Below are 21,206 nucleotides of genomic sequence, written 5' to 3'. Positions count from 1 at the left end.
TTACAGCAAAGACCCAAAAAAACAAATGAAACAATTACATTTATGACGAGCTAGAAGCCGCGAAAATCAAAGGCAAAGTCAGAAAACAGGCTGAGCGACAGGGGGAGAGAAAGACCGTTCAGAAGTGGAGAAGAGTTGCCAGACCTGAATCGCCAGGAACCCTCAGGCTGCGGTCAGCTGGCAGTAGCGTTCTGCCACAGTTTCCTCAGGGAGAAACAGCCAGCCACACAGACTATTCATACCTCTGGAACCAGAAAAGAATGGTGCTTTTGGCAAAAACTAAGCACTTGCGTATATTTTACTGTGCCCCAGCCCCCAAGCTGGCTTCAGTGGCTATAGATTTCCCTGGGCCTGAGTATACGTCCTGTTGGGCACCCTGAGCCCTATTCCCAGAATTGGAAAAGGAATAAATTCACAATTGGGGAAAAGATAATCTGCCAGCTCCATTAACCTGGGCAGCTCTGGACAGAAGCGACTCCTGTCCAGGCATAAACGGTCCATCGACTTTGAATACCTTTCCCCCCTGCATGGATCTGTGTGGGCTTATTTCAGGAGAACAGACCCTTGTTGGCAGGCTGCAACTATTTCAGCTGTGTGGTGAAAGGTGGGTGTTTGATGTTTGAAACTGCTTTGCCTAATTAATCAGGGTCCTCACCAACCCATATCAGGGGCCTAAGGACTGATGGCTCTATTCAGGTCGCCCAGATACCTGCAACAGGCATCCAAGGATAACTGGTACCTCCCGGTCCTTACAACCAAAACCACTGGGTGCCCAAGGTCTGTCTGCAGAACCCACCCCCCTGTGCACTGCAGGGAACAGGGATGCACTTTCCTCACAAACACTCGGGGGACAGTTGGCAGCCCCCTGCCTTATTCAGAGCATGGCCCCCTGCTGCAACCAGATACCGGTACCTACACCAATCATCCCTGCCCCTCTAAGACTGTAGGACAGAGCCTGTACCACACACTAGATGACCAACTACCTGGACACCTGACCTGAATCCATACAAGAAAAGTAAATGGACTCCTAGGCTCATATACCTGGTAACAGCTGTACCCATCTGCAGACAGGATGTTAGAGCTTCAAAGGCAAAAATAATCAAGCTAGCTCACTCAAGCAACCGATTTGCACATATCAAAACAAAACAAAGTGAGAAGCTAGGATACAGTAAGCAAACAATAACTTACAGAAGGATGGCGTGGAGACAACAATCAATATCAAATCACATAAAGAAGCAGACCATGATTGCTTCAACAAGCTCTCAAAACAAAGAATCAAGGGATCTTCTGAATGAAGGTGCCTTCCTGGAATTACCAGATGCAGAATACAAAAGATTAATATACAGAACTCTTGGAGACACGAGGAAGAGATCAGGCAATATGCGGAACAAACTAAGGAACACACAGATAAAGCAGTTGAAGAAATTAAAAAGGCTGTTCAAGAACATAATGAAAAATTTAATAAGCTGCAAGAATCCACAGAGAGACACCAATTAGGAATTCAGAAGATTAACAATAAAGTTACAGAATTAGACAACTCAATAGAAAGTCAGAGGAGCAGAATTGAGCAAGTAGAAGGCAGAACTCATGAGATTTAAGATAAAACACTTGGAATCAATATGTTTGAAGAAAAATCAGATAAAAGAATTTAAAAAACAAATGAAGAAACCCTAAGAATCATGTGGGGCTCTATCAAGGGAAATAACCTACAAGTGACTGGAGTACCAGAACGGGGAGGGATAACAGAAAATACAGAGAGAATTGCTGAAGATTTCTAGGCAGAAAACTTTCCTGATACCCTAAAAGAAGAGAAGATATCTATTCAAGATGCTCATCAAACTCCACATAAGGTAGATCTTAAAAGAAAGTCACCAAGATATAGTATAATCAACTGTGAAAAAAACAAAGAAAAACAGAATCTTAAGAGCAGCTAGGGATAAACAAAAAGTCACCTACAAAGGAGAGTCAATAAGAATAAACTCAGACTGCTCATGAGAAACCATGCAGGCAAGATGAAAATGGAGTGACTTATATAAAGCACTGAAGGAAAAAAACTGCCAGCCAAGAATCATATAGCAAGCAAAACTGTCTCTCAAATATGAAGGCGAAATTAGGACATTTCCAGATAAACAGGAGTTTGGGGAATTTGTAAAAACCAAATTAAAACCGCAACAAATACTAAAGGGAGTTCTACGGTTAGAAAATCAATAATATCAGATATCAACCCAAGACTAGAATACTGGACAGAGAAATCAGATCTCAACCCAGATTAATCAAGATAAAAATATGCTCAAAACAAGGAAACAGTGATGTTATTATGTAAAAGAATCCAACATTAAAACAATAAAGAGGGACTAAGAAATATAGTCATAGATCTTTCATATGGAGAGGGAGACAAGGCAATATAAAGAAATAAAAGTTTAAACTTAGCAAAATAGGGTTAAATATTACAGTAACCACAAAGGAGACTAACAATCCTACCCATCAAAATAAAACACAAGGAAAAAATAGAGACTCAGGAGAAACAAAAACAACTACAATAAGAGGAATAAGAGCAAAAGACAATATATAAACTACTCAGCACAAAAAATTAAGTGGGAAAAAGAAACTGTCAACAACGCACACAAAAAGACATCAAAATGACAGCACTAAACTCATACCTATCCATAATTACGCTGAATGTAAATGGACTAAATGCACCAATAAAGAGACAGAGAGTGGCAGAATGGATTAAAAAAACATGATCCATCTATATGCTGCCTAAAAGAGACACACCTTAGGCTTAGAGACACAAACAAACTAAAACCCAAAGGATGGAAAAAAAATAGATCAAGCAAACAACAATCAAAAAAAAGCAGGAGAGGCAATATTAATTTCTGACAAAACAGACTTTAAAGTTAAATCCACCCCAAAGGATAACGAAGGACATTATATAATGATTAAAGGGATAACATACCAGAAGGATATAACCATTATTAAATATGTATGCACCCAATGACAGGACTACAAGATACTTAAAACAAATTCTAACACCATTGAAAAGTAAGATAGACAGTGCCACAATTATATTAGGAGACTTCAACACACCACTTTCAGTGAAGAACAGGACATCCAGGAAAAAGCTCAATGAAGACAGGGGAGATCTAAATGCCACAAACAACCAACCTGACCTCACAGGCATACACAGAACACTTCACCCAATAGAGGGCAAGTATACTTTCTTTTCTAACACACATGGAACACTCTCTAGAATAGACCATGTATTAAGTCATAAAGCAAGCCTTAGCAGAATCCAAAACACTGAAATATTACAGAGTATCTTCTCTGATCATAAGGATGTAAGAGTAGAAATCAATAACAGAAAAAGCACAGAAAAGAAATCACTTGGAAACTGAACAGTACCCTGCTCACAAAAGACTGGGTTATAGAAGACAGGAAGGTTGGAAAAAAAAAAATTCATAGAATCCAATGAGAATGAAAACACTTCCTATCGGAACCTGTGGGACACTGCAAAAGCAGTGCTCAGGGGTCAATTTATATCGGTAAACGCACACATACAAAAAGAAGAAAGGGACAAAATCAAAGAATTATCCTTATAACTTGAACAAATATAGAGCAACAAAAGAAACCCTCGAACACCAGAAGAAAGCAAATAATAAAAATAAGAGCAGAATTCAATGAAATAGAGAACAGAAAAACAATTGAAAGAGTTAACAAGACCAAAAGCTGTTCTTTGAAAAAATTAATAGAATTGATAAACCACTGGCCAAGCTGACAAAAGAAAAACAGGAGAGGAACCAAATAACCCAAATAAGAAATGAGATGGGCGATATACAACAGACCCATCTGAAATTAAGAGAATCACATTAGACTATGACAAAAAATTGTACTCCAATAAATCTGGAAACCTAGAAGAAATGGATGAATTTCTAGAAACACACTACCTACCGAAACTAACACAAACAGAGGTAGAACAACTAAATAAACCCATAACGAAAGAGACTGAAAGGGTATTTTAAAAACTCCCAACAAATAAAAACCATGACCCTGACGGCTTCACTGCAGAGTTCTACCAAACTTTCAGAGAAGAGTTAACACCACTACTACTAAAGGTATTTCAGAGCACAGGAAAGGACGGAATACTCCCAAGCTCATTCTATGAAGCCAGCATATTCCTGATACCAAAACCTGGTAAAGACACCACAAAAAAAGAAAATTACAGACCTATATCCATCCTGAACCTAGATGCAAAAACTCTCAACAAAATTCTAGCCACCTGAATTCAACAACATATCAAAAAAATAATTCACCATGAAGAGTGGGATTCATACCAGGTATGCAGGGATGGTTCAACATTAGAAAAACAATTAATGTAATGTAATCCACCGTATAAATAAAAGACAAGAGCCACATGATCTTATCACTTGATGCAGAAAAGGCATTTGACAAAGTTCAACACCGATTTATGATAAAAACTCTCAGCAACACCAGAATAGAAAGAAAATTCCTCAACGTAATAAAGGGCATTTATACAAAGCCAACAGCCAACATCATCCTAAATGGAGAGACTCTAAAAGTATTCTCCTTGAGATCAGGAGCCAGACAAGGATGCCCTTTATCACCACTCTTATTCAACATTGTACTGGAGGTCCTAGCCAAAGCAATTAGGCTAGATAAAGAAACAAAGGCCATCCAGACTGGTAAGAAAGACGTTAAAGTATCTCTATTTGCACATCACATGATCTTACACACAGAAAACCCTCAAGAGTCCTCAAGAAAACTACTGAAACCAACAGAAGAGTTCAGCAGAGTATCAGGATAAAAAAAAAAATTTTTTTTTTTTTATAGGTAAAAAATCAGTTGGATTCCTCTACACCAACAAAAAGAACACTGAAGAGGAAATCACCAAACCAATACCATTTACGCTAGCCTCCAAGAAGATAAAATACTTGGGAATAAATCTTACCAGAGATGTAAAAGACCTTTACCTAGAAAACCACAAGACACTACTGCAGGAAACCAAAAGAGACCTACAGAAGTGGAAAACATACCTTGCTCGTGGACAGGAAGACTTAACATTGTAAAAATCTCTATTCTACCAAAAGCCATATACAGATAAAACACAATTCTTATCTAAATTCCAACATTTTTTAATGAGATGAAGAAACAAATCACCAGCTTCATATGGAAGAGAATGAGGCCCCGGATAAGTAAAGCATTACTGGGGAAGCCTCACTCTATCTGATTATAGAACCAATTATACTGCCACAGTAGTCCAAACAGCCTGGTACTGGTACAACAACGAATACACAGACCAGTGGAACAGAATTGAGAATCCATACATAAAACCATCCACATATGAGTAGCTGATATTTGACAAAGGCCCAAAGACAGTTAAATGGGGAAAAGACAGTCTCTTTAACAAACGGTGCTGGCATAACTGGATATCCATCTGTAAAAACATGAAACAAGACCCATACCTCACACCATGCACGAAAATGAACTCAAAATGGATCAAAGACCTAAATATAAAATCTAAAACGATAAAGATCATGGAAGAAAAAATAGGGACAACGTTAGGAGTCCCAATACATGGCAATAAACTGCATACAAAACATTACTAACAGTGCAGAAGAGAAACCAGATAACTGGGAGCTCCTAAAAATCAAACATCTATGCTCATCCAAAGACTTCACCAAAAGAGTAAAAAGATTATCTACAGACTACAAAAAAGTTTTTAGCTATGACATTCTGATCAGCGTCTGATCTCTAAAATCTACATGATACTACAAAAACTCAACTACAAAAAGACAAATAACTCAATTAAAAAATGGGCAAAAGGTATGAAAAGGCACTTCACTAAAGAAGATATTCAGGTAGCTAACAGATACTTGAGGAAATGCTCACAATCATTTGCCATTAGAGAAATTCAAATCAAAACAACAATGAGATCCTACCTCACTCCAACAAGACTGGCATCAATCCAAAAAATGCAAAATAATAAATGTTGGAGAAGTTGGGGAAAGACTGAAACACTAATACACTGCTGATGGGAATGTAAAATGGTACAACCACTTTGGAAGTCGATTTGGCACTTTCCTAAAAAGCTAGAAATAGAGCTATCATACAATCCAGCAATCCCACTCCTTGGAATATAGCCTAGAGAACAAAGAGCCTTTACATGAACAGATATATGCACACCCACATTCACTGCAGCATTTTTCACAATAGTAAAAAGATGGAAGCAAACAAGGTGCCCATCAACAGATGAATGGATAAATAAATTATGGTATATTCACACAATGGAATACTACGCATCGATAAAGAACAGTGATGAATCTGTGAAACATTTCATAACATGGAGGAACCTGGAAGGCACTATGCTGAGTGAAATTAGTCACTTACAAAAGGACAAATATTGTATAAGACAACTATTATAAGAACTCAAAATATTGTATAAGACCACTATCATAAGAACTCGAGAAATAGTTTAAACTGAGAACACATTCTTTTGCGGTTATGAGGGGGGAGGGAGGGAGGGTGGGAGAGGAGTATTTATTAATTAGATAGTAGATAAGATCTACTTTAGGTGAAGGGAAGGACAACACTCAATACTGGGGAGGTCAGCACAATTGGACTAAACCAAAACAAAGAAGTTTCCTGAATAAACTGAATGCTTCGAAGTCCAGTGTAGCAGGGGCAGGGGTCTGGGGACCATGGTTTCAGGGGACATCTAAGTCAATGGGCAAAATAAAATGTATTAAGAAAACATTCTGCATCCAATTGTGGCGTCTGGGGTCTTAAACGCTAGCAAGCAGCCATCTAAGATGCATCAATTGGTCTGAACCCACCTGGATCAAAGGAGAAGGAAGAACACCAAAGACACAAGGTAATTATGAGCCCAAGAGACAGAAAGGGCCAGATAAAGCAGAGACTACATCAGCCTGAGACCAGAAGAACTAGATGGTACCTGGCTACAATCGATGACTGCCCTGAAAGGGAACACAACAGAAAACCCCAGGGGGAGCAGGAGAAGAGTGGGATGCAGACCCCAAATTCTTGTAAAAAGATCAGCCTCAATGATCTGAGACTAGAAGGACCCTGGAGGTCATGGTCCCCAGACCTTCTGTAAGCCCAAGACAGGAACCATTCCCAAAGCCAACTCTTCAGACAGGGATAGGACTGGACTATGGGATAGAAAATGATACTGGTGAAGAGCGAGCTTCTTAGATCAAGGAGACACATGAGACTATGTCGGCAGCTCCTGTCTAGAGAAGAGATGAGAGGGCAGAGGGGGTCAGAAGCTGGACAAATGGACACGAAAATAGTGGAAGGAGTTTGCTGTCTCATTAGATGGAGAGTAACTAGGAATATATAGCAAGGTGTATATAAGTTTTTGTATGACAGACTGGCTTGATTTGTAAACTTGCACTTAAAGCACAATAGAAATTTTCCAAAATTTTTTTTTTTCAGAAAAAAATAATAGAAAAAACCCAAAAACTTGATAAATACGAAAAAAATATGAATGGACAATTCACAAAAAAAAGACACACAACTGGCTCTCAAACATGAAAAGACTTTCAAACACATGTACTCTCAACTCAGCAATTCTGCTTCTAGGAATCTATCCTAAAGATATACTTCCAACAATATGGAAATACATATGCACAGGATTATTTATCATAGCACTGCTTGTAATGAAATGTATTACAAGCTTTTGGAAACAACCTAAATGACCATCAATAAGAAAGTAGAGGAATAAATTATAGTACATCTACACAATGAAGTAATATACAGGTGTAAAAATTAATAAGAGAATGTTCATAGCAATATTATCCACAATAACCAAAATATAGAAACAATCCAAATGTCCGTCAACTTTAGAATGGATAAATAAAATGTGGTACATCCATACAAGTGGAATATTATTCAACCATAAAAAATATGTAGCATGAAGTTCTGATACATGCTACAACATGAAGAAATCTTGAAAACATTAACAAAAAAGCTAGTCACAAAAGACCACATATTGTACAATCCCATTTATAGGAAATGTCCAGAAGAGGCAAACCAATAATAGAAAGGAGATTAGTGGCTGCCAGGAGCTGGGGTAGGAGAGGATGAGAAGCAACTGCTAACAGGTACAGGGTTTCTTTTTGACATGATAAAAATGTTCTAAAATACACTGTGGTGATGCTTCCACAACTCTATGACTACACTAAAAACCACTGCAATAACTGTATACTTTAAACAGGTAAAATGGTATGGTATGTGAATTATGCGAGTCCCTGCGTAGGGCAGGAAACCCGGGTGGCGTAGAGGTTAAATGCTATGGCTGCTAACCGAGAGGTGAGCAGTTCGAATCCACTAGGCGCTCCTTGGAAATTCTATTGGGCGGTTCTACTCTGTCCTAAAGGGTGGCTAAGAGTTGGAATCGACTCGACAGCAGTGGGTGGTTTGGTAGGGCAAACTGTTAAGCATTCAACTACTAGCTAAAAAGTTAATGGTTTGAACCCACCCAGAGGAGCCTCAGAAGATAGACCTGGTGATCTGCTTCTGAAAGGTCAGTCTTAAAAACCCTAATAGAACAGTTCGACTCTCTAACACATGGGGTCACCATGAATAGAATCAACTTGATGGCAACTAACAACATGTTAATAAGATCTCAATAAAGCTGTTTAAAAAAAAAGAACGAGGAAGACTTCTATGAACAGATATGGGGCGATTTTCAAGACATACTGTTAAGTGAAAAAGCAAACGCAAATATCTATAGTATGCTGGCCTTTAATAAAGAAGGAATATAAGAAAATACACATATATCTGCTTATTTGCACCAAGGAATTACAGGACGGATTAAACCAGATACTAAAGAAGATTGGCTACCTACAGGGGGTGGGCAGAAAAGTGGTGAAAAGAAGGTGAGACCAGGAAGAGGTGGTGGAGTAAGAAGGGAGTGGCACTGCTTTGTATACATCTTCCTGTATAGTTCTGACTCTGGGAACCACAGTCATGTACTGCACACTCCCAAAATAAACAATTAAATCAACCAAAACTGCGTATAAACAGAAACAAAGGAACTTAACTGTGGTACAAATGAATAACGACCACACTGACGGGCATGTAGAAAAGAACCTTGGAACTCTATGGGGCAGTTCTACTCTGTCCCATAGGGTTGCTATAAGTCAGAATCGACTTGACAGCAGTGGGTTTGGTGGGGGTTTTTTTTTTTTTAATTCTTCTATAAAAGGAACCAGAGCTCCTTGGAGAATTGGTTGAATCCAGGTTTGAGGCAGGGAAAATATAAGATGAGCCTGGAACACTTGTGGTGCCACAGAAAATAAGGAAGTAGTCAAAAAAAAAAGAAGTGAAGCATTTTTGAAAGGACACAAAAACCAACCTGAAGGAGATTCTAAACTGCCAAAGCTGGAACACTGAGCATCAAAATAAAACATGATAATACTGGATTTTGATTAACAGAATAAAATGATCCATGGTCCATAGTGATACGAAGAAATAATCAAATAAATAGGAGAGACAGGACAGCTCATCCTTACAGTAGAATTTCAGTTAATGAATGTAGAAGGAAAGAGTGAAATAGAGAATCACCACTAGGCAAACATCATAGCAATAAATGTTGCGCACAGATCCAAGATGGATGCTAAACTTAGCAGCCATAAGTTTGTGGAAAAATAGAATTTGTACCCGCTCAAAGTATCTCTCCCAAGATAACAACTACAGAGGGAAACATACAACCTTATACTACAGAAACATGGCAGACAACAATTTAACCAAGTGACCAAGATAAATATCACAGGTTGTAAGACATATCAACATCATGAACCCTTTAATATGTCGCACTAAGAAGGACATACCATCATGTTTGGGTTATTCTGGCCAAAAACACATAACCTCACTCCAGTCATGAGAAAACATCAGACTAACCCAAACTGAGGGACATTAGAAAAAAATAACTGATCAGTACTCTTCAAAATTATTAAGACCAAGAAAGACAAGAAAAGACCAAGGAACTGTTAGGGACTACAGGAGGCTAAGAAGAAATAACTAAATGCAACATGAGATCCTGGATAGGATCCTGGAATAAAAAAAAAAAAAACAAAAAAACGAACATTCATGGAAAAACTGGTAAAATTCAAATTAGGTCTATAGTTTTGTTGGAGGAATGGGTCTGCCTCTACGCCTCGCAACCAGGCTGCCTAAGTAAAGGCCTTGGGCCCAGTATTCTCTGATAAAGAGGCTGGGAACTGGGTTGCCTTCTTTCTCCCAGCTCCTTCTTATCAGAGAAGCCTTCCCCCTGTTCTGGGCACACCGTAACTTTCTTTGTCTCTTGCATATGCACAGGCACCATAAGGCGCCAGGCCTACCCCAGTTCTATATCTTTCCCAGCAGGGTCTCTCATACCAGGGTACAGGAAAGAAAACGTGCCAGATTATAAGAGCCGGCCTTGGTGGGTAGACTGAAGGGGAAAAGGGCTTTGTGATGCCAAACACGGGTGCCCCCATGTGGTTTGCTAGTTCACTACAGCTTGCATTCTTATGTAAGCACCTGGCATGCAGCCACTATCATCCACCACCACTATAAAATTTCTGCCTTCCCACTGAGGGGTGCAGAGATCTGTTCTGGTCCTGCAGCAGCCCGGACTTGGACTTGGCCTTGTACGTAACTCTCCCTAATGAAACCCTTTACCATCACCCTGGAGTTGCCTGCTTCTTTCTTCAGTCTCTCGGCACCCTCCATTTTTGGAGACAAGTTTCACATTACTGGCCCATGTCTGGACAATTGGTGAGCCAACCAGGAGACTGAGGAAATGGACAATAGGTGTCAGGTGTCTTTGGGGGAAATCCCGGGTTGGCCAGCAACCTCCAGTGGGGAAGCCTGGTCCGTATGCTTTTCTTGAGGGGAAATCCCAGCTGGTCACCAAAGCCCAGCTAGCTGCTGAAGCTTGCATAAGAGCTTTGCATAAAGAGTTACAATTGGAAAGGAATGTGTGGCAGTCATGAGGGCATGATTGACACACTGAGCATCGGCGCTGACAAACAGGATGAGCAACCAGAAATGCTCACCTGCAGGTTTGTAAAGATGGGTGATTCAAGGGCTAAGGGAACAACCCCCTAGCCACTGCCCAAAGCCCTCCAAGAATGGGACTGAAGATAGTTGGAGTTAAGCAGGTCCCTGGCACTGAGAACACCCTGTAACACCCAGTCCAAAGCAAGAGTTAAAACAGCAGGAAAAAATTAAAAAGCCCTTCAAGATAGCTTGTGTTGAACGACCTTAAAGAGACCCTCTCTGATAGCTGCCCCTGACAAGATAACCAAGGAGCAACATAGCCACAGCTGCAATAGTAAGGGGAAAACTAAAATAGGAGGACCCATCTCCATGTTACCAGGCAACTGGGCTGAACCCATGCTTGTACTTGGTATGGTGAAGGCATGGCTCCACAAATGACTGAGGGCTCTGCCAACTTTTCCTAGATCTTCTTTCAGAAATAATTAAGACTGAGGATTAAGCCTAGGTCCCTCTGTCACCAGGGAGGACCAAAGGCCTTATGTTATAATTAAAGTCCAATGAGGAAAACTTTTGAGTTTGAGGTCACTATCACTGAGACACTTGCCCAAGCCTGACTATGGATAAGTCCCTTTGGGGCCCCTACAAATTCTTATTGTATGTACTGATGATATTAACGCACACCTTTGAAAACTTTTGCCTCCAAGTCCTGATGGGGATTGCCGCAGTTAGGGCCGTTTTTAGAGGGGCATACAGAAACTGTGACATGGGCTATAGCTAATAGCCTGGCCATTCAATCTGGCCACTGACAACCCTCTAACTGACAAATAAAGCAAGCCCCTATGGAGATGAGACATCTGGACAAAAAAATCAGTTCTGCTCCTGATAAGCTTTTATTACTTATGTGGATGGTCACCAGAAAAGTCCCTAAGCTAAGAGTGGAAAACAACGAACAACCAGCTGACTGCAGAGGCTGAGGCACTGTCTGCTCCAGAGCAACGAGACAGGCAACTGAGCACCTCCTGGATTTAAGAAAGGATGGTCCATGCAGATTCACACACCATCCTAGACTGGGCCTACATGCATGGACTGCCACTGTCATCAGAAAATGCCAGACAGCACAGAAAAGCTGACCTGCCTACAAGACCCTGGCCAAGGCTAAAACCTGTGCAAAGAGATTCCTGAGCCAAGAGGCCAGAGCATTCTTGGCAGGTAAATCATACCAGCGACTTTTATCCTATAGTCTTCAACTGGCTCTTGAATGAACTCTTCATGTTCTACATCACCCCCAAACCACAGGGGCAACGAGTACTTCAATGCACACACTTAATCGGCTGATGGGAGGGGACGAGACAACCCCAGCCTGAACTATGCATCTCAGACAAGCAATCTGGGGTCTCCATGCAGCAGTTACCTGCAAGGGCATTTCTCATTTGTGCCATGTTTGATCAAACTGTCTATTTTATGAAATGTGTTTCTTTTGTATACAATTGTTCCTGACAAAAAATCTGGGTTCCCACAGAGGTCACTGCCTCAAGACTAGGGCAAACAGCCTGGGTGGCTATGCCTGGGCAACCCTCACCTCAAGTGCCATGGGTAATAGGGGAAGGGAGAATTGTTAATGTTGACTCTCTTTCTTTCCAGATTATCTCACAATGATGGGCAGGCCCCTCATTCATGGGCGGGCCCCAATGGTACAGGCTTTTGCTAGAGCTACCTAGCCGGCCAAGTGCTGGCCGTTACCCCGCTTCTCTATCTGTTCCCAGAAAAGAAGGAACAGGGTATCTTGTACTACAGCACAAAAGGGGGGTGCGGCTCAAGAAAGAAACACGCCAGACTGTAAGAGCCAGCCTTGATGGGTAGACTGAAGGGGAAACAGGCTTTATGAAGCCAAACATGTGTGCCCCCATGTGGTCTGCTAGTCCACTACATTCTTATGTAAGTCCCTGGCATGCAGCCACTATTGTCTACCACTACTATAAAACCTCTGCCCTCCCACTGCAGGGTGCAAAGATCTGCTCTGGTCCTGCGGCCACCCAGGACTTGGCCTCATACGTAAGTCTCCCTAATGAACTCCTTTACTACCACCCTGGAGTTGCCTGCCTCTTTCTTCAGTCTCTCAGCTCCCTCCAATTTTTAGAGACAAGTTTCATGTTACTGGTCCATGCCTAGGCAAATTAATACTACTGTACCAATGTTAGTTTCCTGCTCTTGATAACCATACAATGATCATGTAAGATATAACAGTAGTGGAAGAAGGATGAGGAGCATAACAGAACTCTTGGTATTATTATTGCAACTTTTCTGTAGGTCTAAACTTAATTCAAAATTAAAAGTTTAAAAAGAAATAACAATTTTAGATCATGTATTTATTATCAGTAAGCAATATGAAGATCAGGACCATAAACTCCAGAAACCCACCAAAAAGATCTTTAAAAAAAAAAGTGGTTAATGAAGACGAAAAAGTATCCATTCATTTCTCAGATTCCCAGTATAGCAGATACATTTTCTAGAATTGCACGGTCACAGGTTTAGCTTCACCAGTTTCCATGGCCTTAAGGACACGATACGAGCAATACACTTTGAGCATCTCGGCACCCTGGTCCAGAGTGGTAGGACAGTGGTGTTTCCTGGCATGCTCTGGCCTGGGAGTTTGGAAGTCTAGGTCCTAAGCTTAGTTGTGGCACTACTACCTGACTGTGCGACTAAGATGGCATATGACACCACTATCTGTGCCAGTTTCCTGTACCATGTGAGGCTTTGGACTAGACCAGGGGTCCACAAACTAACCAGTTGACTGTTTTTGTACAGCCCAGAAGAATGGTTCCATGTTTCTAAATAGTTGAAAAGATTTGTGACCCATGAAGATTATATTAAATTCAACTTTAGTGTTCGTAAGTAAAATTTTGTCTTTGACTTCACACTACAAGACCAGAGACAAGTATGGCCTGCAAAGCCTAAAATATTTACTATCTGGCCCTTTACAGCAAAAGATTGCCAGACTCCTGAACAGACCATTCTAAGGATATTCTAGTTCTAACCAGTTATGGGTCAGCAAAAAAAACGAAGACCCTCCAGAAGATGGACTGACATGATGCCTGCAACGATGGGCGCAAACATAGCAACGACTTTTTCGTTGTCATACATAAGGCCGCTCTGAGTCAGAAACAACTGGAGGGCATGTAACAACAACCTAACAACACATTCATTATAAGTCACAAAAAAGGAACCTCAGCCGTATTGAATCTGTCTCAGTTTCAGACGCAGTAACCAAAATCCCCCAAAGCCACCAGTACTCACACTGGGAGCATCAGGAGAGCTCTACCCATGTCCCACCTCCTAGAAGGCAGTATGTAGCACAAAATAGTCAAGATTTTTAGTCTGGAGCGGGGCTGACCCACAGGTTAGCTAGGTGACCTTTGGCAAGTCACCTCACCTCCCTCTCCCCCTGTCAAAACCAAAAAACCAAACCCGTTGCCGTCGAGTCGATTCCAACTCACAGCGATCCTACAGGACAGAGAACTGTCCCATAGAGCTTCCAAGGAGCCCCTGGTTAACACTTGTAGCACTTAACCACTACGCCACCAGGGTTTCCTCTCCCCCTGTAAGTAGCCCTAATATCAGCACTCGTCTCACAGGGCTTCTGTAAAGGTGAAGAGAAAGGACGCGAGTTAAGATCTGGCGCCCGGCTTTGCACCGGCAGACGCCGTATCAGTGGTGCCTCCTGCTGCTGTCTCTGTGAACCACTCACCAGGCCGGGGCCCGTCCTCGGCCCCCTAGGAGGGCGCGCAGACCATGAGGGCCGCGGAGCTGCAGGGAGGTCCGGCCTCGCCGCTCCGCCCTCCGCCCTCGGTTTCCCTGACAGTGGCACGGGGGCTCTCCGCTGAGCCCGGGCGTCCCCACGGGTCTCGGTCCCCCGCAGGCCACCCCTCCGGCCGGCGCCACTGCCCCAAGCTTGGCAGTGCCTCGCCTCCACACCCGCTAGGCCCCCAAACTCGCCCTCCCCGAACTCACCGGGTGTCTCCAAGGCAACGGCCCGTCTGCCGCGACCCCCGCGTCCGCCGGCTGAGCGCCTGACAACAAGGAGCGTCCCCATTGGCTCCGGCGCCGGCCCCGCTAGCCAATCAGCGAGGGCGCTCGCGCCGTCTGCGCTCGCCAGGCCCCTCTGCGCGGCCTCCCGCTTCTTCGTTCGTTGGGTGGATTCTCGGTGCCAACCTGTGTGGGTCCACGGCTCCCACTGCTTGTGAAGTGCCGAGCTCAATGCTTAATGACAATTAATGACGAGGTGTGTAATTGTTACTACCTGGGACAGGTGCGACCTGGGGAGACACTTTAGAGGGAACCGCAGGAGGGGCATTGTCACTGACGTTGCAGTCAGTGGTTGAGCTGGCTGCTTACCAAAACATCGGCAGTTCGAATCCACCAGCCATTCCTTGAAAACACGAGGAGGCAGTTCTACTCGGTCAGTAGGGTCGCTATGAGTCGGAATCAACTCTAAGGCAACGGGTTTTCTCTCCCGAAAAGGCTCTGAAGCCCAGAGGCATAAGTACATTAAAGTATTGAAACAAAGGAAAAAAGCAAGACCTGGTAAACGACCAGCATGGGGTGGGATAGGAACAGCGTTGTAGAGCTGGAAAAAAGGTTTCATCATTGAAGGGTTTCTTGACGATTGTCTGGGACTGACCGTGGTCACTCTCTTGGGAGTTGATAATAGTATTTCAGGGAAGGGCTTCACACTGTGGTTGAATTCATAGCTGTTTAAGGCCAACAAAGATGATTTAAACAGACATGAATGTTATACCCTTTATTATTAAGCCAGGAGGTACAAAATAAGTCACCAACCTTGAAGGGTTATAGCCTTGGAGGGAGGGGGTGTGGGGAACAGACACATGAACAGATGGTTTCAAAGGTGCATGGGTAACAGGCAGCTTTGGTTGTAGCTCCCACCCCAGAGTTACAGCTTGAAAGATGAGTGGGAGTGAAACAGTTGGAAAAAGGCAGGGAGGGTGGCAGGAGGGAGTAGTTGGTGAGGATCATTCAGGAACCTCATGCAGCACAGTATTGGTTAGGTGCCATCCAGTTGCTTCTGACTCATAGTGACCCTTTGTACAACAGAACAAAACACTGTCCCATCCTGCCACCCTTCCAATCGTTATGTTTGAGCCCACTGTTGTGGCCACTGTGTAAAGTAGTACTACCCGAAGGCAAAGCTTGGGCCACAAGTGGAAACAAGGCTGGAGAGGTGGGAGGGGCAGCCATGCTGATGACTTATCACCCTGACTACAACAGGGATGGCAGATTTTAAGACAGGGAGGCTAGATAGGAGACTACTGCATTTGGTCCCTGGAAGGGTTGGTTTGAATCCTATCCTTGGACATGCAGTCATTCATTCACATTCAACCCACTAACATCCTCTCAACCCCTCCAGGAAGCAGGAGACCCATGCAACAATGACTGAAGGGATCAGTGCAGAAACACGTCAGGCAGGGAGCCAGGGGAACTCCCAAGGTCTAGCTTTTAAGACAGCCCTAAAGGGTAATTAGGTACAAACAGGAAGCATTGGCATATTTCATTGGAAACTAACTTTATTAACTAGCAACGTAAACTGAGTAAACTGAAAATCTCAATTTGGTATTTCACTGGTGCACTGAAGACAAGGATCATCAAACCTTCAACTGCAGGGAAATACAGTACCCACCCATGTCCATGTGGTCACAGATGTAAACTCTGCATCCAACATCTGGGAAGCTACTGAAATGAAGACTACTCCCATCCCCAGCCCATCTACCTTCTGAAATGGGGAAACATGATACAGTATTTAGACTGGGGGGGAGGGCAGGGTGGAGAACCACTCAGTTTGTAGTGGCAGAGATTGCATTTCCAGGTTTGACATCTGGGACATGGGTTTTACAAGGTACCTCGGAATGAGTCAGGGGAGAAGGTAGTGCTCGGAAACAGAGGGAAGGTCCCTGAACCCCAGCCCACCCTGCTCCTCTATATGGCACAGTGGTATGGCCGGGAACTGCCCAGGCCACCCCAGGCTGAGGAGAGGTGCGTCTGGTCAGGAAAGTCTGCAGGAAGACACAGGCTGGCCCAGCTGCCTGCCTCTCCCCACCAGCCCTGCAGAGGCTAAGCCTGCCACCCTCAGATTTGAGCAGCTGATGTACATGAAACACAGTCACTCTGAAAAGAGAAAACATCCCACCTCCCAGGCTCCCTACATTCCCCTGTCCATAAAGCAAGTTTGCTGCCCAGGAAGGCCCAGAATGTCGGGGGAGGGGGGGGCAGGTGCACGGAGGTAAAGCAGTCATGTTTCAAGGAGGAAGCTCTCTGTTCATTTATTTGGTATGGGGAAGAAAAGGACTGTGAAGTTACAGGCATATCTGCGTGAGGGGGTGCCAGAAGCTGGTACCCACCAGGCCTTCGCTCTGCTGGGAGGCCACTTCGGAGGAGGCAGCCAGCTCACATGCCCTGGATGCCCTCTGTGCCAATCATAAGAAAGTCATGACTGTCCCTTTCTTGCCAATCTGCCAGAGCTCCAGGGGGAAAAAGCGGATAATTATCCTTCAGAAGATGGAAAAAAAGATGTCATCAGCTCCTTGTCTTAACACTTCAAATTCCAAGACCCTCTGCCAGGCACCTCCCACCACGGGCTTCAGGCCTGCCAGCCTCAGCCCACCAGGCACTTTGCACGCCTGCCTCACCCTAGTAATGACCCCCCCCACCCCCCACCCCCGGACGGAGCAGTGAGGCTGTTGGGCTGATGGCAGCTGCCCATTAGCACTGCCCACCCAGGACAGACCCTCGACTTGGCATCCTCTGTGGTTACTGCACACTCTCTCATCTCTTTAAGACTGTAGCTCAGGACACAATGCTCCCTCGTCCAGACTGCAAGCCCCTATGGGCACACACAGTACCTCAGCCACCTCTACTCAAACCTGGGCTCAAGGTCAGGCACCGTGTGGCCCCCACTGATGTCTGTGGAGTGAATGAATGTGCCCATCACAGAGATGATGGGACATTCCTGGTGAATAGCACCAGGGCTTGGGATAGCCTGGCAGGAACGCAGGAGACTTGGTCACAGTTTTCCCATCTGTGAAATCTGCATAACGGGAGGTATCTTCCTCATCGAATAGGCTTGTAATGATCAAATGAGATCACACATGTAAAGTACCTGGCCCATGGCAACCATTCAACCATTACCTATTGTTAGTTAGGATTATTACAGCATGATGACAAGGTCTGAGCACCTACCAGGAGCAGCCATTCCTACTAGCCTTCCTGGGCCAATAAAGGCTCGATTCTGGACTGCCCTTTCAAGTTTCTGTTGCCCTTAGTTCCTCACAGGCATGGACTTAGCCTGGAAATATTCTTCATTCAGGCAGAAATTTCAACCCTGTCACAGAGTCCCAGGTTTGGGGACTGTAGGAGTCTCTTGGAGAATCATTTAATCCACCCCCTTCTATTTACAGAAGAGGTGGCTCATATCCAGGTCTGTCTGGGGTCCCCCTGCTGTGCTGAACCCAGAACTCAAGTCTCCAGACACCCAAACCAATGCTTTTTCCACCACTCTGTGACCTGTGATCATTCTGGAAGCCTCCACCTGGGACCTGGTTGGGCCACAGGTCCAAAGATCACAGTCTGAGGACATACCCAGAATTCCTCCTGCAAGCCTGAAAAAGTTGTAGAAAACCAGACTGTGGCTTTTCTAAGAGGCAGAGAGACCTGGAAGTAGATATTAATGGCTATGGCTAACAACATCCTACCTGCCATGTGACAAAGCAGGTACAGCATCCAGGCCATCCTGCATGACCCTTACAATGTCCCTGGAAAGTGAGTGAGGGCAAACCTTCCCATGCATAGCTGGAGATACTGAGCTGAGAGGCCACACCTTGCCCAGGTGTCACAGGGACCACTGCAGAGCCAGAAATGCATTCAACTGGGCAGCCATTCTGCAGGCAGACCCACTACCATGGAGCCCCAGGAGTCAAAGCACCCCGGGTATCAGAGGCCCTGATGTGTCCATCTTGGGCAGGACAAGTAATGTATTTTTTCCCCCAGTGTTACAAAAAGGCCCTGAGGTGGGACCACTGCCCTCGGAAAAAGAGCCCCCTCTCGCCACTACCCACCGGTCCTGGCCCAGGGGCAGCTCCTTGGTAAGGAACTCGAAGAACTGGGCGCTGTGTCCGCGGTTCTCCTCGGCAGTGCCCACTACACCGATGGACGACACGAACAGCTGTGCACAGGGCTCTGAGGAACCGTTTACCGTCATGGCCAGGCCGGGCCGCACCGTCACGTTCACGCGCTGCGAGGGGCACAAGTCTCCCCTGAGCCCAGGGCGCACGGGAGCGGAGACGCGCGAGGCCTGGGTTGGGGGGACGGGCCGGAGTCCTCGGGGGTCATGTCGGGGTCATCGCTGGGAAGGGCGACATTGGGCAGACGTGGGAGGACCCGGTGTCCCAGGGCGCGGGTGGTTAGAGTAGGCTGGCGAGCGTCGAAGGGAGCAGGAGAGGGGACACGGGGTGGGGGGCAGCAGTCTCCCCGCCTGGCACGGCCCACGCTCACCTCCTCGGGTTTGCCCAGGATGGAGGCTGTAGCCGCGCAGAGCCGTTTCTCCAGCCCCGCGGGCACGCGATCAGCTGGCAGATTCGTGTCCAGCTCCACGAACGGCATGTCGGCTGGAGGGTGCGCGGCCGCGACTGTGAGATAACCCGGAGAGTCCGGCTCGGCGTTCCAGAGCGTCGCAGAACGGGGCGTGACGGGGCGCTTTTCATCGACCGAGCAGCAAGCCCAGAACGGCTACGAAAGCTGCGCCCAGGCCGCGCCCACAGTTGTCACGTGCACGGGCTCCGATTTCCGGAAGTGCCTTGACCCGCTGCGTAACAGCGTCCCGAGCCGTGGCACCGCCCGCGGCGCCTCAGCGCGCACCCGCAGCAGGTCCTTCGGCCTTGGGGCGCTGCGGCTATCCAGTTCCTAACCCATATTTGAGTGGAAGTCTGAATTCCGCCCCCGCAAAGCACACACACACCTATAGGGCCCTTTCATAAGAGTTAAAAAAAAATTTTTTTCAGACGAGTTTACCATTTTAAATTCAGACTTCACGTTAAACATTGGAATCTGCACTCCTCTTAATCAAGAGACCTGGGTACTCACTGCGCCCACCCCCCTGCAGACATCTATCTGCATCTGTGGCCTCTCTATCCTCAGAGTGGCCCACCTTCCATCAGGCGGGCTGCCGGGAGGGCTGAGGAGGGTGGTGGGTGCCGGGGCCCAACTGCACTCCCAGCGGTATGTATCAGTCTTTATTTTTATAATGAAAAACCAAAGGTGTGATTTAAAACATCAATGTCTGTTGGTATGTCATGATTCTCTCTTGTTCTTTCATTGGTGTTCCAAACCTGACTTGATTGAGAACATCACTGAAATTTTGTGTGAACAGTTTCAATTACATATCACATTTTATATGATTGTACCTATACATGGAGCCTCCGGGAAGGTAGGTGGGTGGAGAGGCTCTGTCTGCATTCATGACCCCATCCCCTTAACTCTTTATTAGATGACTCAGATGTCAGAGGTTCTAGAGACAAGACAGGTTGGTGGTGACAGTCCTGAAGGGAGACAGCAGGGACAGACCGAAAGTCTGGGGCCCAGAGGGGAGCCTGGAGAAGATACTGGTTACAAATAGGCATGGGGAAGCAAGGCTGCCTGCTGCCCTTGGAGAGCAAGGAAATAGCCTGAGACACAGGGAGGTTCCTGACCCAGCCCTGCGCCCCACTGAAGTAGAGAAAATACATTTTCTACAGTGTTTTAATATTAGAGAGAAGATATTCCTTCGTTCGTTTTAGTATAGCTGTATAAAATGTGATTAATCTCTAGTCTTTAGAAAATGGTGCAGGTTCTGTTCAAGATATGGCTGAGCAGCCTGTTCCATTCTTAACAAACACCCTAATGCCTTACAACATGTTTTCTCCTATTCACAATGGGTGATTGAGAGCTTGACATAACTAATACCATAATGATGCTCTAAGTAATCCTTAAAAACATTTTTTATTGCACCAGTCTCTTCCAAAGCGGTGCGGAGCTCTCTCAGCTCCCATGGCCTTGGTCTCTCTTCTCTTTTTTGTTCTCTTGAGAAATGGCCTTCAGCCCACAAAACGACAGAAAAGCTGCCTGACATTTTTAAT

The 21,206-nt window shown here is 44.9% G+C and overlaps 2 protein-coding genes across 8 annotated transcripts in view; both read right to left on the bottom strand.

The window, feature by feature from the left end:
- Positions 1–15,129, bottom strand: part of CABIN1 (calcineurin binding protein 1) — a 192,771-nt gene extending 177,642 nt beyond the window's left edge. For 3 of the 7 annotated variants that reach the window (XM_064272401.1, XM_064272406.1, XM_064272405.1), the window contains exon 1: positions 15,037–15,129. The gene's annotated coding sequence lies outside the window, so the exon portion shown is untranslated. Of the gene's footprint in view, positions 1–144; positions 245–14,773; positions 14,795–15,036 lie in introns of those variants that run through there. The other 4 variants (XM_023559195.2, XM_064272403.1, XM_064272402.1 and 1 more) reach the window with 3 other exon arrangements.
- Positions 15,130–17,334: 2,205 nt separating this feature from the next.
- On the bottom strand, positions 17,335–19,811 carry DDT (D-dopachrome tautomerase). Its single transcript, XM_003419132.4, has 3 exons — positions 19,588–19,811; positions 19,152–19,327; positions 17,335–17,586 (listed from the first exon to the last, which is right to left on the bottom strand). Exons 1-3 carry the CDS (start codon positions 19,693–19,695, stop codon positions 17,514–17,516), a joined length of 357 nt encoding a protein of 118 aa, XP_003419180.1. The 5' UTR covers positions 19,696–19,811; the 3' UTR covers positions 17,335–17,513.
- Between the last annotated feature and the right edge of the window lie 1,395 nt (positions 19,812–21,206).

Source organism: Loxodonta africana, chromosome 19 (genome assembly GCF_030014295.1).
Source record: "Loxodonta africana isolate mLoxAfr1 chromosome 19, mLoxAfr1.hap2, whole genome shotgun sequence".
In the NCBI taxonomy this organism is placed as follows: Eukaryota; Metazoa; Chordata; class Mammalia; order Proboscidea; family Elephantidae; genus Loxodonta; species Loxodonta africana.
The sequence above is the reverse complement of the archived record's forward strand: the minus strand, read 5'-3'. Positions and strand labels throughout refer to the sequence as shown.

Bases quoted from the DNA above. Each gene is read 5' to 3' on its own strand.
- DDT (XM_003419132.4), bottom strand. From the start codon at position 19,695: ATGCCGTTCGTGGAGCTGGACACGAATCTGCCAGCTGATCGCGTGCCC. The intron at 19,328-19,587 runs GTGAGCGTGGGC...TGCCCCTCGCAG, and splicing joins TCCTGGGCAAACCCGAGGAG to CGCGTGAACGTGACGGTGCG. The intron at 17,587-19,151 runs GTGGGTAGTGGC...CATCTTCTGAAG, and splicing joins CTGCCCCTGGGCCAGGACCG to GATAATTATCCGCTTTTTCC.